Below are 17,636 nucleotides of genomic sequence, written 5' to 3' on the forward strand. Positions count from 1 at the left end.
GATATATCATATATCAATGGTTATGAGTATTTTAGGGGAGAAATAAGAGTATTCCAGGGTACAGGGAGCAAGGGGGTAAGGGAAGAACTCCCTGCTGTAAGATGACATTTGACAAGACGTCTGAGGAGAGTGAGGGAGCCAGCCCTGCTGACCGTTATAACGAAAGGGCATTCCAGACAGAGGGATCCGGGAGTTTACCATCCTGAGGTGGGATCAGCCTGGCACATTCCATTCCAGAGGCAGCAAGACCACTGAATGCATAGGGTGAATGAGAGGGAGATCTGTGGGGAGGGGAGCTTCGAGAGGTGGAGGGTAGCCTGGCAGGGGAGGTGAGGAAGGCAGACCATGGTGATGGCGAGGGTGATGGTGGAAGGGGAGGTGTTGTGAGGGTTTGGTGGGAGGGTGTGGGGAAGGATGGAGAAATTGGCTAAAATCCCTAATGCAAATGGAGCAAATGGCCTACCCTTTTGTCCTGAAGTTCCTGGGGGAAGAATGCATATCAGCACTCCTAAGATGTTGGCTGCCTGAGATATCTGATAACTAATTCATGAGCTAATTGCTTCTGCCAGAATTCTGTCAGGTTGCGGATTGTATCTCTCCGGAGATGAAAGGGCAGACTCTTAGCTGTTGTGCTGGGCAGCTGCATCCACACGATACAGAGCTTTAAAAGCGCTGAGCCTCAAGCAAGGCACTGTCAGTTGCATCATTGCTGGTCATTCCCAGTCCTCGCTCTTCTTTGACCCGGGGGGCTGTGTTTAAAAGTTCAGTGTGAGGCTGCTTCAATTACTCTTTTTCTGTTTTTACAGTCTCAGCCTTCACTGGGCTTAAATTCTGGCTGCCAAGACCAAGTCAGTGCTGCTTAGAGAGAGAGACTCATAGGTGATCACATTTCTCCCTTATCTTGGGAAAGCACCCTCCAAAAATAGAGGGAGGGCTCCCCTTCCCTGAGACACTACCCTTCACCTGCCCTTTCCCACCAGGCCTGACTTCCCAACCCGCCTGACTCATGCGCCCACCAGTTTTTCTGAGGCCACCTGTTTCTAGTAACTCTTGGTGGCCCAGATCCGAGGATCCAGTCCCCTCCCCTTTACTCTTGGGGCCCCTTCCCATTGCTAGTGGAGCAGGGCTTCCTGCCCTTCCTGCACCTCCAACCCCATTCTGTGTCCTTTCTGTAGCATTTTGCCAGAATTCTCACCTTTCCTGTCTGCCCTAAGTGAGAATATTTTCGTGAACTTGATTCTTTTTAGATGTGAAAGGTGTCCCTTCAGAGGAAATACACATTGCCATCTTTCATGTCAAAAGTCCCCGCACCTCACCCCTTCGCCTCTGGATGAGGATGGATCTACCAGGAGCTGGGGTGGGCTGGCCTGCGCTTTCCAAGAAGAGCAAGCAGACTTCCAGGCCTGTGTCTTGTGGTGCAGGCACTGAGCTGTTCGGGGCCTGATGCCTCTTGGAATTATCAGTTTCCACCAGCACTTGCAGATATAAACTGCAATGGGTAACTCTGGTTAACTCTGGTTAACTCTCGCTGGTTAACTGAAGTGGACTCGTTCGCATACTGTCTGTCTTGGTCAGGGGTGATCGTGATTTTCTTTTTAAATAGACAGGAAGGGTGTGAAGATCCTATTTTGTTCCTCTGAGGAGATATAGGGAGCCATATGCCTATGCACACTGTGCAGAAGACAGACCAAGCCTGCTGCCTCGAGGGAGAGTAGCATGAGAGTCTGGACCCTGCGTGTGCCCTTTTCAAGGTTGAGGGGCCACACCCCCATGTCAGGGACCCTGAAGACTCTTTTTCTTGTGAAATCAGAGTAAGGAGTTATATTACTGGATAGAAGCTAAGCCTCTGAAACAGAGAGGCCCAAACTGCAGTGCCATCAAAAAGAAGTTCATTTTCTCTCACAGAAAAATCCAGAGGCAGGTGTCCTGGATGGCCTAAAGTGCCTCAATATGAGGCTCCCATCTCTGGTCCAAGGTGACTACTGTAATTGTTGTCATTCCCCAGCCAGCGGTAACGGACAAAGGCCAGGGGAGCCCACGTCCATTTCTGTGTTAGGAGTATTACTGGAAGAACACATCCATTTTGATCACATCCCCATGGCAAGAGGGTAGTCAGACAAAGCTGTGAGGTGACTGGGAATGGTAGCCCCTAACTGGGCATCCAGTTGCTTAGCTAACAGTTAGAAGTTGTGTTTTTTAAAGTCGGAGAGGAGGGTAGCACTCTCCAGCACAACACCAGTTCTCACCTTCACCAAACATTCACTGAGTAACTGGTGCAGGAGAGGATTTGTTCTGGAAGTGAGAGACATGCAAACAAACACGTGCAAATGTGTTTCTGTAGCCGTGACAGCAACATGACAGGACGGTGGGAGCCACAGCACAGTGAGGTCCACCTGAGAGAGGCATGGGAGTGAGTTAGGAAGGACTTCCCGGAGAGGATGCTTTAGCAAGGGTGTTCCTTGGTTTCCTCTTTCTCTCTGCCTCTCTCAGGTTGGTGACACCAACCAAAATAAGATAACACCCATTGCTTTACTTCGGATTCTCCCCGCGAACAGAGAGATATGAGTGTGCTAGGACTGCCGTAACAAAGTACCACAGACTAAGCAACGTAACAAAGGAAATGTATTGTCTCACAGATCTGGGGCTGGAAGTCGGAGATCCTGGTGTCAGCAGGGTTGAGATCCCCTCTGAGGGCTGTGAGGGAGAATTTGTCCCAGCCCTCTCTCCTTGGCTTTATAGAGATGGCCATCTTCGTGCTCACATGGCATGCTGCCTGTCTGTGTATGTCTCAGACAAACTCTCCCCTTTTATAAGGACTTTAATCAGAATGGATTCGGGCCCATTCTAATGACTGCATCTTAACTACTTACATATGCGATGATCCTATTTCCAAATAAGGTCACACTGTGAGGTACTGAGGGTTAGGACTTCAGCGTATGAACTGGCAGGGAGGGGGCAGCGGAGATGACACAATTCATTCCCTAACAGGAGGCTTTGAAGAAAAGCTGGAGCAGAATAGCTGAGGGTCTCCCACAGCCTGAGCCTGAGGTGCAGCCATCCACAGCTCTGCAGAAAGCAGGAAGGCCAAGGCAATCACCTAACATCCTGTTAGGAAGGCAGTTTCTTCAAAGATGCTTTATTTGTGCATGCTTCCCTGACCTGGACTGAACTTTCTCTAACATGCTGGCCCTCCAGGGGAATTGGAAAAATTGACAGGGTTAATGTGGGTCTCCGTAATACGGCCAGATACATAGTTTAGCCAGCAGGTTGGTAACGGAAAACACCTTGGATGGGATTAAACTCCTTCAAGATATTTTAAAGAGTAACTACCTGCTGTGACAGCCAGTAGGGACGATATGTTATTAGAAATACCATCTTGATGGTGAGTAGCTTAAGTCTTCCAATACCCAATTAGCAAAGGCTAGAATATTTTTTGAAGTGTACAGAGATGGAAAATCTGTGCTCAGTAGGACCTCTTAGATAGTGATTATAGTGGATGAACTGAATTCATTCACCAAGCATGTTTTGAGTACCTACTCTGTGCCAGGCACTATTTTAGGTGCACAGTAGTGAAAAAAACATCAAAAATCCTTGTCCTCTTGAAGCTTCTGTTCTAGATGCACCTCGTTACCCTCTGGCACAAAGAACCACTTAGTTTGGCAGTTTCCTAAAAAGTTAAGCATGTACCTAATATATATTCCCACCATTCCACTCTTAGAGATTTACCCAAGAATAAAAACTTAATGCCCATACCAAGACTAGTGCATGAATGATCATAGCAGCTTTGTCTGCAATAGCACAAAACTAGAAATAACCTAAATGTCCATTAACAGGTGAATGGAGACACAAACTATGATATATCCATACGATAGAATACCACTCAACAATAAACAAGAATAAACAAACAAAGAATAAAAAAGAATTAATGCATGCTGCAAGATGGATAAATCTCAAAATAATTATGCTAAGTGAAAGAAACCATGCCTAAAATAGCATATACTCTATGATTCTAATTATGAAAAAAATTAGAAAAATCCAACTAATCTATAGTTACAGAAAATAATTGATTTGTTTCTTTGGGATAGGGTAGGGGACAAAAAGGAAAGAATGGAAGGATTATAGAGCATTAAGAAACTTTGGGGGTGATGGATATGTTCACTATTTTGATTAAGGTGATGGTTTCATGGATGTGCCAAAGCTCATGAAATTGTACATTTTAAATATGTGTACATTTTAAATATGCAATTTATTATACATCAGTTCCCTCTCAATAAGAAATGTTAAGAAAAGAAAAGACCAATTCCAAACCTTTCTTTCCAAGAAGGGAAAAATCTATCACCTTTCTTAATCACTCTCAGGCTAAGGACTCACTCATATAAAGGGCACAGTGAAGTAGGTGACCGGTTGATCGCGAGAATCCAGACAAGTATTTCCCCATGAGCTGTGAGGATGGATTCACAGCAGGGAAAGAGATTTAAATTTCCCAGTGCAGCCAGTCTGAAGTTATTAAATTTTTAAAGAATGGTACGGATTTCTGTCTCGAGCCACAAGACAAAGTGATAAGACAGGGGGCCGCATTTTTTGCCTGTCACCAGCTGATGTAGCAAGCACAGAAATATCAAATGCCTCCTCATCAAAAAAAAAATAATGCCCCAATATTCAGGAGGGCTGTTGTATCTAGGTAACAAATTCCAGGTGATAAAGAGAGTTGCAAATGTAAACCATGTAGGATGATTTTTGTAAAAAAAACATAAAGCCAGTGATATTGATGTCCCAGTTCAGTGTAAAACAGTCAAAGTAGAATCTCTGTTTTTTTATGAAAAAGCCAGACTGGTTTTGCCGGGATTAACAATGATAAATAATACATCCCAGGAAGCAGCAAATGAATTTCAGGACCAGATCAAAGGACTAGACTCAATGGATTAATACCCCAATATCCAGAATCAGAAAGAGGGAATTTGTGCTGAGGGACTAAAAGATGTGGTTTTGTTTCCGTCTTGGCTGGCAGCAGAGGATGAGTCACAGAAGCCCTAAGATAGAAGCAAGAATTCCGTGCTGTTTCGCTAAATGTTGTGGGACATTTAAAAACATAAGATGTTAATCATTTGTGGGATACATTGGCATTATCTAAAATCACTTTAGTATTTTGTTTTTTTACTTTTAAAACAAGTCTGAAAAAAATTTAATGTGTTTCCTCTATATCATGTTATTAAAGGATACTGGTTTTTTAGGTCATTTAAGAGTTGAGATAGAATGATTGTGCCAACCCCAAAGTCATGTGGTAAGTTTTGTTAACTGCCAGCCTGGCTAAAGTGGTATATGAGAAGCTAGAAAATCATAGACCAGAGGGTTGAAAGGGACCCTGAAGAATATCCAATGAAATTATGGATGCCAGGCTCACCAATCACAGAGAAAAGCTTATGTGTAGCCAAGCCCTATGACTCCAGTGTTCAAAAGCTAAACCATCACACAATATTAAAAATTAGGACAGGTTTTCAGAAAGAACTGTGAGGCTGTGGGGGAATATAAAACTTAAAGAGAGAGGAGTTTGGAGACTAAGGCAATGGCTTTATGTTTCACAGATTTGACCTGCATACATAAACCCCCAGAGAAAGGAGAGGAACATTTATTGAGCACCTGCTGTTGGCTTGGCACATAGCAGAAGCTAGATAATTAAGCTAACATGTGCTCCCACAGAACATATGCTGTGCTAGGGAAAAAAAATACACAAACGACTCTAACACAAGGTCTCAGAGAGAAGCACGTAAATGCTGTAAGAGATATACAAAGGACTCTGTCGGGTTGAGAGTATGGCATTTCTCTAGCATTAGAAAAGTATGGCTAGCATTTTGACATCCTTTTTCTGGTTCTCTCTTCCCCTTTTGCTAGGTATCCAGATTAGTTCCTTTAGTCAAGCTGACCTGACTTCACAAAATGTTCGGTATATCCACTCCAGTGAGACTGAGAAACATTCCGATGCCTTCAGCTTTACGCTCTCCGATGGAGTCAGTGAGGTAAGGCAAGGCACTCCATGCCCTCAGTGAATGGGCACTGATTCAACAGTCTTCTTTGAAGGGAATATGAGAAGCAACTCTGCAAGCTTCACTTTCGCCTGCTCGCACCCAAGGATAGTGGTGGCTTCTGACAGCTCCGGGGGCTCTCGCCAAAGGGAAACCACTTTGGATTCCTGGTCAACCACTCAAGCCAGGAATGGGTGAAAGGAAAAGTAGAGAGCACCTACCTTCTACTTGGGTGGGTGCCGGGGACAGGTGTCCCACCTGTACTTTCTGCCATTTAGGTAACCCAGACTTTCCATATCACCATACGCCCTGTGGACGATTCACTGCCTGTTGTACAGAACCTGGGCATGCGGGTGCAGGAGGGTGTGAGGAAGACCATCACAGAGTTTGAGCTCAAGGCGGTGGATGCAGACACAGAGGTAAGAGCACTCCCCTGGGTTCTCTGGCTGAATGAGAGGCTGATCTGTCACATTGTGACTGTGTATCCCAAGGGTAGGGCAGAGTAGTGAGGTTAGTGCAAGTGTCCTTGAAAGGTTAAAAATCAGAAGACCCTGTGGTCTTCTGGAAAAGAGAAACTAATATATTTGAGATCAAATTGTTTTTAAACCCTTTCTGAACTCCTAAGTACATTCACTCTGTCCCCTGATTACATGGAATAATCCCTTAATATGCTGATTTTTTTTTATCATGATTCATAGAAAATTAGATGACATTTTAGCCAATTTTTTTTTTTATTCTTCCTTATTAGAGTGAACAAGGGTTTGGGGAACCTATTCATTTTTCCTACCATTTACCCCCTTCATTCAGACTTCTCTGAATGACAGCGAAATACTACGATTTGAGCATCCTCAAGGAAGGAGGCTTTATTTAGTAAAACAGGGCATGCAGAGACTAAAGTCTTATTCTCGTGATGCTTTCAGATTAAAGTATCTAACATTCTGGCATGACTTAGCTCTCATAAAGAGTACCATAACTTTGTTCATTAGTTCTGTGGGTACCCTTCCCTGTACCAGCCTCTGCTCCAGATGCTAAAGACAGGGCTGGGAACAAAACAGAGTTCTGGCCTTAGGGGGTTTCCAGCCTTTGGTTAGGGGGACGGACAAGAAAGAACGTATAACATCACGTCAGATATGATGAGTGCTATGAATTAAAAAATAAAGCAAGATAAAGGCCATAGAGATTGAAGGGTGTGTTATTTGAGACGGAGTGGTCAAGGAAGTCTTCTCTGAGGAGCTGATCTTTGAGCAGAGACATCATGAAGTGGAAGAGCAAGGAATGCAGTTATCTGAGTCATTCTTTGAGCCAAAGAACCAGGAGTGCAAAGGCCCTGTGGTCAAGTGAGCTTCAAGTTACAACAAAGAAAGGAAGAGGCTGGGGCCCAGTGAGCAAGCAGGAGAAAAGAATGCAGCCAGAGAGGAACCCGAGGACCCGGACACAGAGGGCCTTGTTGGCATAGGTCAGGCCTTTGCATTTTATTCTAAGTTGGTGAGAAATCACTGGGAAGTCTCGAACAGTGTTTTCTATGTCTTTATTTTTCCTTCTGTGTGCCACCCTAGAAGCCGCAACTAGACATGGGAAATTAGCTTCTGTTCTGATGTATATGGGATGCTCGATATGAGAATTTTGGGAAAGTGTGGGGAAAGGTTGGGAAGGAAAATGAATAGTTTTAAAAGGTCTAGCTCCTGTCATCCTGGTAGAGGTTAAAAATTCAGGTTTTCCCCTATGATCCTTAAAAGACAAATTTAAATGTCTTAGTCTGACACCAGAAGGCACCAGAACATAAGTTCAATTGTAATCCCCAACATAGTTTCTCTCCTTTGTTTTATTTTTGATATCTATAAAGAAAATGCCCTCCTTATTTTATAAACGTCTTTAGGTTTGGATACCCTTGACCGCCTACTGGCCATCACTCACAAATCTGGTTTGGGGCGCCTGGGTGGCTCAGTTGGTTAAGCGTCTGACTCTGGGTTTCGGCTCAGGTCATGATCGCGTGGGTTGTGGGATGGAGGTCTGTGTCGGGCTCTACGCTCGGCAGGGAGTCTGCTTGAAGATTCCCTCCCTCTGCCCCGCCCCCATCAAATAAATAAGTAAATAAATAAATCTTTTAAAACGAAACAAAACGAACTGATTTCTGTTTCATACTTCCCTTCCCCCCCTTGCTTTTTCCCTCCTCAACAGGCCGAGTCTGTCACATTCACCATTGTGCAGCCCCCGCGCCACGGCACCATCGAGCGAGCCAGCCACGGGCAGTATTTCCGGCACACGTCCATCTTCACCATGGAAGACATCTACCAGAACCGGGTCAGCTACAGCCATGACGGCAGCAACTCCCTCAGAGACCGGTTCACCTTCACTGTGGCTGATGGGACAAATCCCTTCTTTATCGTCGAAGAAGGAGGAAAAGAGGTGAGGGGCACAGACAGCGGAGAGGGAGGCACAGTGTGCCAGAGGTTGTCCAGAAGCAGAACAGGGCATTTTTCAGCCAAGAATAGCATGTTTTTATTGTCACTAATTGGCCTCGGGCAAATTAGTTAACTTCTCCAAGCCTCAGCTTTTCATCTGTAAAATGGGTACGATTTTGCAGTCACCAGCTTCAGTTAGTCTAAGGATCAAAGGAGGTAATCCGCATAAAGTGGGGAACATTGTTGGCAAATAGCACGCACAATAAAGGGTGATAGTGATTGTTCCTATGACTGTCATTGTTTCTCTTTTCCTTTTGGCCCACCATTGACTCCTTTCATCTTTCTTTCATCTGATTCTAGTAGCTAATCTCATATGATTCTAGATTGTCTTTCTCTTTTGTGTGTCCCCTCAGCCAGCCAGAGTTTCTCAATGTCATGAAGAGAATAACCTGGTTAAGAGTATGGCTTTCGCATCTAAAAGACACTGATTTAAATTCTGGCTCTCTCACTTACTAGCTGAAATGTCTGTAAAATGGGGATGAGATCAGTCCTTAGGACGTGCGTAAACACTTGGCCCAGTGCCTTACACAGGAAGTGTAGGAAGCATCCAATACACTGTGGCTCTAATATCATCATCACTGTCATCGTTTTAGGACCAGCTGGTGAAACAGGTAAAGGGGTTTTTCTCTTGAGGTCCTGCAGTTGTCAAGCTTTCCTTCCCGAAGAGAATTGCCCCGTTCCAAGGTTCAGGTGTCCGGAAGAAACTTGAAGATGGCCTCTCCACTCCTCTCCCTGCGGCTTTTGCTCACTCCTTCATTCCTCAGCCAGGTTTCTGGCAGGTTCCTAACCCTCCCCAGGGAATAACGGCAACTGTGATAAAAGGTGGGCCCGAGGACCCGCCTGCATCTTGCGCATTCGAGTCTGACTCAGCAGAAGCAGCGTGACTGAGCAACTCGATCACACCCAGCTGTATTTCAGGATAACAGAAGGGTCAGCTCCTCATCCTGCAGAGTCCTTTTCTACTTTGATGATGACCAGGAATGATTCCTTTCCTGGAAGAAAGATCCCCCTGCATCCTTTAGAGACAGTCTGCGTGAAGGTCATTCTCCGTTGGCCTAGGTGTCAGTGAGACAGCTCTTGAGATTTCCTGTCATTTTGGTGTCTGCTCTGCATCACCACCTGGCAGATCACTGTTTTTATTTTTTTCTCTTCTGAACTGTAGCTGCTCCCCCACTTCATTTGACTTTCAGAAGAGAAAAGAGATTTCAGGATGAATCAGCAAGAGGGCTACTTCTCTAATAAATATAAAAGGTCATGGTAGGTCTCCAGAGGGACTGTATTATTTTTGAAATGGAAATTATTTAGGAAGGTTGCAGAAGATTGAAAAGCCAGCGTCTTGCTGCCCTGCGTGCTGGCGTGCCTTATCTTCCCAGAAACAGAGGTTCTGGGCCGGACTCACCACATATGTGGATTGCGCATGTGTACATGTATCTGCATGAGAATGAAATTATAGGCCAGTTTCTTTTCACTATTCCCACAAAAGCTTTTATTCTTTCTTGATTTGCTCTGCCCCTCCCCCCCACCCCAAAAAGAAAGAAAAAAAGAAAATATCCTCTCATGAAACTTATTATCACACCTGGAGACTTTGACATTAGCATATGAATGATAAGTTTAGTCCACCTCTCCTGAGAATTTCAACAAGAGTTATTGAAAGGAAATTACTGTTTGCTCTTTCACTTCAGGGCAATATCGAACCCGCCTAAGGAATGCATGGGTGTGTGAAAGTCAACTTTTCTTCTCATCTTGTCCCCACTTGATCGATCAGCATTTTTTGTGCCTCATGCCAAGGGTGATAAGCAATGGAAACTGCCACAGCTGCCCGTTCTGAGGTGCCAACAGATTTCAGGGGTTCCAGCTTTGCAGGCCATAGGACCTGACATATTTCAGATGTCTGTGAATGATGACTTTTCTCTTTTGGCTTCCCCCACAGGTTATGACCGCGGCACCTCAGCATTTCCAGGTAGACATCCTCCCCGTAGATGATGGCACCCCTAGAATTGTTACCAACCTGGGGCTCCAGTGGCTGGAGTACATGGACAGCAAGGTGAGGCCTTTCCGTCTGCCACATTCACATGAACCAACATGGGCTGTGTCCTTATTTGTGACCACGTGGGGATAGAAGTCCACACTTGATCTTAGCCAAAAGGCCGAGAAGCGATGTGGGGATAGAAGTCCAGATTGACTCATGTTTATCCCTCCCTAAGGGAGCTGATTTTCCTAAGATTGGCAAGCTCCATGAGTTTGGTTAGGATTATATATAGTTTAAGATGTTCTTACAAAATAACCCCCAAAATACAGAAGCTCAAACAAGATGGTAGTTTATTTTTTCTCTCGCGTATGGGGTGGCAGTAAGTGGGCAGTCCAGGGCTCTATGTGACCTTTCAGAGATGCAGATTCCTTCTGTCTTATTATTCTAACGTCACTGGGTTGTTGCTGTTGACGGTATAGCCAACACTCCTCAACTATTCATCGATATTCCAGCCCATGGAAAGAAGAAAACAGAGAAGTAGAGGGCAAGGAACTTCATTTTAAGCAAGTGATACAGAAATGAAACACATCACTTGTGCTCAGATTATTCTGGCAAGAAATTGGTTATATGGCTCCATCTGTTGCATCTGAGAGGCTGGGAATAGAGTCTCTAGCTGGCTCCGCTAGAAGTTTGTTAACTAGAAGTAGGGGATGATGGGTTTCAGGAAATATCTGGAATATGCCATAGATGGGAAGGAAGTGAGTATTTTGTAGGTGAGTATCCTCAGAGGACTTCTATTTTCAAAATTCCTTTCTCCTCCTAAACCCCAATTTGGTCATCTTAAGCTGTGCCACAGTTCTTACCTGGTGACCTGGTGACCAAGCAGTAAATCCTCATCCTCACCCAGACACACATGCTTCTTCAGTTCAGGAACTGATTTTTCTTTTGTGTGTGGTGTTCCCTCTAGGATGTGGATTTTCTCATCTCCATGGAGCTAATTAGTTGGCTGTATATGTAGCTGCTACGCTGTAGCTTTCTACAGAACTGGTTGGGATTTTTTAAATTAGTACAACTTCCTCGCATCCCTTATTTGATTTTTCCCCCATATTCAGAACCATCCCATTTTCTTCTCGACACTCTCCAGTTGGTTTTCTACTTCCCCACTTTTATCCCACTGCAATGACTCTTACCAAAGTCAACAATGACCTTTATTTTGCCAAGTCCAAAGGTCAGTTACACGTCCCCCTTTTTTCTTTCAAACCTTTGCTTTTACTAAATATTTGTTGAATGAATGAATGAGTAACTTAAAATTTAGCCAGTATATTTGGGCAGTATTGGGCTATCATATATTTATCTTATTCAATTTCAAGAATTGTGATTGACTTCAATAAGGTAGATGCCTTTGGACATCTTCCCTGTATTTTATCATTGTTTCAAAGTTCCAACCTTTCTTAAAAGACAAACTCAAATCCCACCACCTCAAATCCCTCCTCCGATCCAGATGGAATTAATCTCTCCTACTCCCCAAAAGAGTACAGTACTCTTTTTTGTATCTCCCGTTATAGCTCTTTCCATAATTACCCTGCTCACGAGCCTTTCTTTCCCAATAAAGTGTGAACACCTCAAGGACGGAGGCTGGGATGGTTGCAGTCCTCCTAGCCTCTTCAATCCTGACAGAGTTTTCCATGCAGTAAATGCACTCAGTAAATCATTGTTGAACTGAATTAATTCTGAGTCAGAGCGTCTTGGTCTGGCTTTATTCCCACTTCAGGAATTAAATTTAATGGGTTTCTATTCCAGGCAACCAACTTGATCACCAAGAAGGAACTGCTGACCATGGACCCAGACACAGAGGACCAGCATCTTGTCTATGAGATTACAGCGGGCCCCAAGCACGGCCATGTGGAGAACAAGCTACAGCCTGGCAGAGCTACTGTCACTTTCACTCAGGGTGCGGACTCGGGAACCGAGAGATGGGAGAAATCCCTTCTAACTTTCCCTACCTCCCTGATCTTTCTCACAACCACTTCTAGTTACTTACCCTCAAGTCACTTATTTGCAAACAAATAGATTGTTTAGTGTCCAACCATCCAACGTCAGAATTTTACTTCTCCTGATTTCCTTCTCCTATTACTCTCAATTATGGCAAAAGAAAAAAAAAATTGTCTTTACCATGCTTGCTCAGCTCCCAGATTGCTTTAGGTTTTGGCAAGATTTAGTGGCGGGATCACATGATACTGATTGGTTTTCTTCTTTTTTTAATTGAAGCATAGTTGACACAAATGTTACATTAGTTTCAGATGTGCAACGTGCTTGGTTTTTTTTTTTCAAAACAAAAAACAAAAACAACAACCAGACTTCATGAAATATCCGTGATCCTGTATGGCTTAATTTTGTTCTCTAAGGGTTATGGATTGTTTCTTAAGTCTTTAACAAAGAAAATCAACACAGGTACATTGTTCAACAGAAATATCGTCCTATTTTGAATCACATCAAGCGGACCATTTTGTATTTTGGTAGTATTATAAGCATGTCAGACTCTTCCAGACTTCTTTTGAGGGTGGACCTTACCTTGAGCAGTCATTGCAAAAACTGCACCTTACAACTCATGCACCGTATTTCCCTTGTCTCCCTGTTCTCGATCTTGTGTTTTCCCCTAGAAGAGAACCTTTAATCTGTGCCTTGTGTATGGGCTGTTTTAATTCAACCCCAGCTTTTTGTAGTAGCACATACCTTCCAAAGAACATTATTTAGAAGGAAGTAGGGCTGAGTGTGTGCATGCGCACACAAAGGATGGAGTAAAAGACTCTTTGTCAGCTCTCAAAGTTGCCTTTAATATTCCAGAGAGATTCATTAAAGTACTTTTTTGCTGAGACCCTGGGATTCTCATTTTATAATAGCATCAGGGTATTTCCTGGACGTAAAGACAGCTCTTTGTCCCACAGAGTGATAGGATTTTATTTTGAAATTTGGCAGACACATTTATTTTTAAGACTACTATCCTTTTTTGGGCTCCTGGGTGGCTCAGATGTTTAAGCATCTGCCTTCGGCTCAGGTCAAGATCCCAGAGTCCTGGGATCGAGTTCTGCATCAGGCTCCCTGCTCAGCAGAAAGCCTGCTTCTCCCTCTGCCTCTCTCTCTCTTGCTGTCTCTCATGAATAAATAAATAAAATCTTAAAAAAAAAAATCTTAAAAAAAAAAGACTACCATCCTTTTTTGTTCTTGGGAAATTAAGTTCTGTCTGCAACCCATTAAAAGAATAAATTGGGTGTGTTAGCGTGGAATCTACAAGGCTATCTTTACATCTCTAGGTTAATTCACAATGTGTTTTTTCTCACAGAGGATGTGAACTTAGGGTTGATTCGTTACGTGTTGCACGAGGAGAAGATCCATGAGATGATGGATAGTTTTCAGTTCCTGGTGAAAGACAGTAAACCCAATGTGGTCAGCGACAATGTCTTCCATGTTCAGTGGTCCCTCATCAGCTTTAAATATACCAGGTACAAGGGTTATTGGCTTTCATTCTTGAGAAGTGAATCAGGCAAGCAGAGGCGATCAGGTTGAAGTATGTGGGGGTCAACTCTAGTCATCTGATGATGGTGGTGGTGGGGATAACAATAATAAAAATAATGTCAGCAAATGTTTTTTAATACTATGTGTACCAGGCACTTGACATACATTATCTTGTTTAATACTTGCAATTGTGAGATGAGTGCTATTATTGACCCCACAAGAACAAAGCAATGGAGACAGAAAGAGGTTAACTAATTTACCCGAAGTCGCATAGCTAATAAGCAGTAAAACTAGGATTGAAACCCAGTGATCTTAACCATTGTGCTTTTACTGCATCTCCTACAAGTATTTTTACTTCTGCCCTCAAGTTTTAGAAGGTAATCCAATAGAACTGATAAGAAACAAAATACACATTCAGTACTGGCTGAAAATAATCACTGGCCCATAATAAAGTATCTTTGCCTTACTCTCTACATTCACTCTGTTCTCAGTTTTATATTCTCCCCTAGTTCCTTTGGTGTTCATAGGATTATATTTCCTTTGGGACAACTTTGTAGCTTAATATAGCTACTCTTTAAGGAGCTTTTGCAGTCTTTGGGGGGTTGAGAGGCAAACAGGCACCAGCTTTGGTAAGGGTAGGCAAGCACAGTGCTGATTTTATAGGTCACATTATAACTAGGATTATAATTTTGTGGGAGAAATAATTCTTTAAGTCTACATTTCAGAGACTCACTATTCTAAGAAAGCAATTTCATGATAATTCAGACAAAAATTGGAATGGAGGTGGGGGATAACATACAAACTTGATTTCATGCGCCCCACAACTGGGCTGTTCCGCTCTTAGTCACACACAGTTAGAGAATTTAGTGGAATATTATAATCAGTATATATATGTGTGTATATATATATATATATATATACACAGATTTTATATATATGTGTATATATATGTTTTGCTGTTATTTCCCTCTTGTTTGTATCTCCTTAAAAATTAAATAAATGGACTAAAACTGTCACTTTTTCTGGACAACCCTCCAACGTTTAATGGGCTGCATAGTACAAAGTGTCCCAGAGCTGGCAGTGAAGACTAACCTGTCAGAGGCACTTTGCTGGCAACCCTCACAGCAACAAGACATAAGCCCTGGCCCAATACGCATCCTCAGTGATGAAAAACAAGGCCCAGCTCAGGCCCCACTCACTCATGGCTTTTCTAAACCTAGATACAGGGGCGCCTGGGTGGCTCAGTCGTTGGGCGTCTGCCTTCAGCTCAGGTCATGATCCCAGGGTCCTGGGATCAAGTCCCGCATCGGGCTCCCTGCTCGGCGGGAAGCCTGCTTCTCCCTCTCCCACTCCCCCTGCTTGTGTTCCTGCTCTCGCTGTGTCTACCTCTCTGTCAAATAAATAAATAAAATCTTTAAAAGAAAAGAAAAACCCAGATACTTACAAATTAATAGTGCATGGATAGTTTGCCTTCTACTTTGCCAAAGCAATACAGATTCGTAGCAGCAAGCTAAGTTAACCCTGTGTCTTAGTCTGTTTGAGCTATTCTAACAGAATACCGTAGACAAGTTGGCTTACAAATAATAGAAATTTATTCCTCACAGTCCTGGAGGCTGGGAAGTCCTAGATCAAGGAGCTGACAGATTCAGTGTCTAGTGAGGAGCCTTCTCCTGGTTCAGCGGCGGATATCTTTTCCCTGTGTCCTCAGAGGGTGGAAAGACCAGGGAGCTCTGTGGGACCTCTTGGATAAGGGCACCAATCCCATTCGTGAGGGCTCCACCCTCATTACCTAGTCACCTCCCAAATACCAGGACATTGGGGGTAGGATTTCAACATAGGAATTTGGGGGGACACGTTCAGTCTACAGCCCCTTGTCACTCCCCAGTGTCCACAAAGCTCCATTTGTCTAAACACCTTTGTTGTGTAGGCCCCATTCTTACCTTCTTATCTCTGCCATCACCCTGACCCCTTTGCACACTTCCTGGAGGTCTGGTCCAGTCAGTTCCCGCCTGAGCTAAGTCATTAACTGCCTTCCAAGCAGCTTTCTTTCCTAAGAACCCACTGTTCTAGTTACTCTACCACACTAGGGAGAGATTGTTTGTCATTTCTCTGTGTTTTGAAATACAAAGCACATAGCTCTTATGTGCTGCCCATCTTCTGAATGCCTTTCAAAACCGCCCTGAAAATGGGGCCTCCTTGGCCCCTTGGTGCTGTGACTGTCCCAGGTGAACACAGTTCCTCAATTTATAACCTGGCTTCTTAAAGAAGCCAAACTTCCTATTCTCTGAGCTACCTGGCACCATAATCAACCAGAAGAGACAGGCATTCAACAAGTAGATTCTTCTCAGCCCCAGCCCATAATTTCAGAGACGGCCTTTTTGTGTGCTTCTAGCTACAACGTCAGTGAGAAAGCAGGGTCTGTCAGCGTCACAGTGCAGAGGAGTGGGAACCTGAACCAGTATGCCATCGTCCTGTGTCGCACCGAGCAAGGCACCGCCAGCTCCACCTCCAGGGTCAGCTCCCAACCCGGACAGCAGGACTACGTGGAGTATGCTGGCCAGGTAGGTGGGAGGGGGGCCTCTGATTGCTGATCGCCAGCAGGAGCCAGCCACGGCTGCCATGAGGTGGTTGGCAAGTGGGGCACCTGCCCCCTAATTTTTATCCCACCTCCCTTTCCACTGGCACCCTTCCTCAGGTGATTTTTCCCCCATTCCCTTCCCCCAGGGCTTAGTTCTTCTCAGTCCATCTACTCTTTGTGGAAGTTTTTAACTGCAAAAGTTTAAGTTGTCTGGCTTCTCAGTCTTTACATTTTGCTTCATGACCAAAAAAGGTCTTCAAGGCATCGTGTTCTACACGGAGCCCTTAGGATCCAAGCCCTTTCTCTCCCCTTGCCTTCTCTAGCCGAAGGAAGGGAAGAGAGAGTGTGGGGGATGGTCGGGAAGCTCTTGGAATAGGCTGAGTGAGAGATGATGGGAGTGTGAGTTTCGGTTATGAAGCAAAGGTGGAGACAAGTGGGTGGATTGAACAGATGAGTAAGAATTGATACGATTTCACAGCAGATTAGATAGTGTGGGCAGAAGTGGGAGATGGATGGTGATGCCCCTTGCCGGGAGGGGACACCGTCAGAGGAGCAGGTTTGGAGGGGGTGGTGGTCTTGACTGTGCTTCGGACAAGCTAAGCATGAGGTGCCTGAGACGTGAGAGGACAGCTGTGTTGGTCAGCTGGGAATGCAGAGAGCAGCTGGGGTGGAGATGCTTGCACAGGTCTCTACCACAGCGGTGGTAGCCAGCAGCTGGGTGGGGAAGAAGCAGACGGAGAGGAGAGAGTAAACACAGAAGAAAGGAAGAGGACTTAAACAGTAAACTCCCTTACGGCCAGATACCCCATATTTGTCCTCTTTTATTACGAATAGCACAATACCTGGCACTGACTAGGTATTTCTTCAATGTTTTTGCAAAGTAATTTCACTATTCTTATGACAGCATAAATCTCTCTAAAGAGGAGTGGGCTTTATCTTTGAGGCATTTCAGCTGGACTGAGGTCAAATTTAAACGAGGAATTAAAAAAGAGCAGATAAGCCAAGGAGTCTTTTAGCAAAATAATAAGAAAGAGCATGTACTTGGGTTTGTCAAGGAAAAGCAAAAGGCAGTGGGTTCTAGAACTAAATAGATA

General features: G+C 44.2%; 1 protein-coding gene across 3 annotated transcripts in view; it reads left to right on the top strand.

The window, feature by feature from the left end:
• Positions 1-17,636, top strand: part of FRAS1 (Fraser extracellular matrix complex subunit 1) — a 404,840-nt gene that overhangs the window by 332,077 nt on the left and 55,127 nt on the right. For all 3 annotated transcript variants that reach the window (XM_025887777.2, XM_073891815.1, XM_073891816.1), the window contains 7 exons: positions 5,890-6,014; positions 6,299-6,439; positions 8,199-8,426; positions 10,413-10,526; positions 12,252-12,402; positions 13,792-13,951; positions 16,357-16,525. In XM_025887777.2, the coding sequence (XP_025743562.1) occupies positions 5,890-6,014; positions 6,299-6,439; positions 8,199-8,426; positions 10,413-10,526; positions 12,252-12,402; positions 13,792-13,951; positions 16,357-16,525 (1,088 nt within the window). The remainder of the gene's footprint in view (positions 1-5,889; positions 6,015-6,298; positions 6,440-8,198; positions 8,427-10,412; positions 10,527-12,251; positions 12,403-13,791; positions 13,952-16,356; positions 16,526-17,636) is intronic.

The sequence above is a fragment of the Callorhinus ursinus genome, unplaced genomic scaffold (genome assembly GCF_003265705.2).
Source record: "Callorhinus ursinus isolate GAN/ISIS: 27379988/994484 unplaced genomic scaffold, GSC_fseal_2.0 scaffold4, whole genome shotgun sequence".
Lineage (NCBI taxonomy): Eukaryota > Metazoa > Chordata > Mammalia > Carnivora > Otariidae > Callorhinus > Callorhinus ursinus.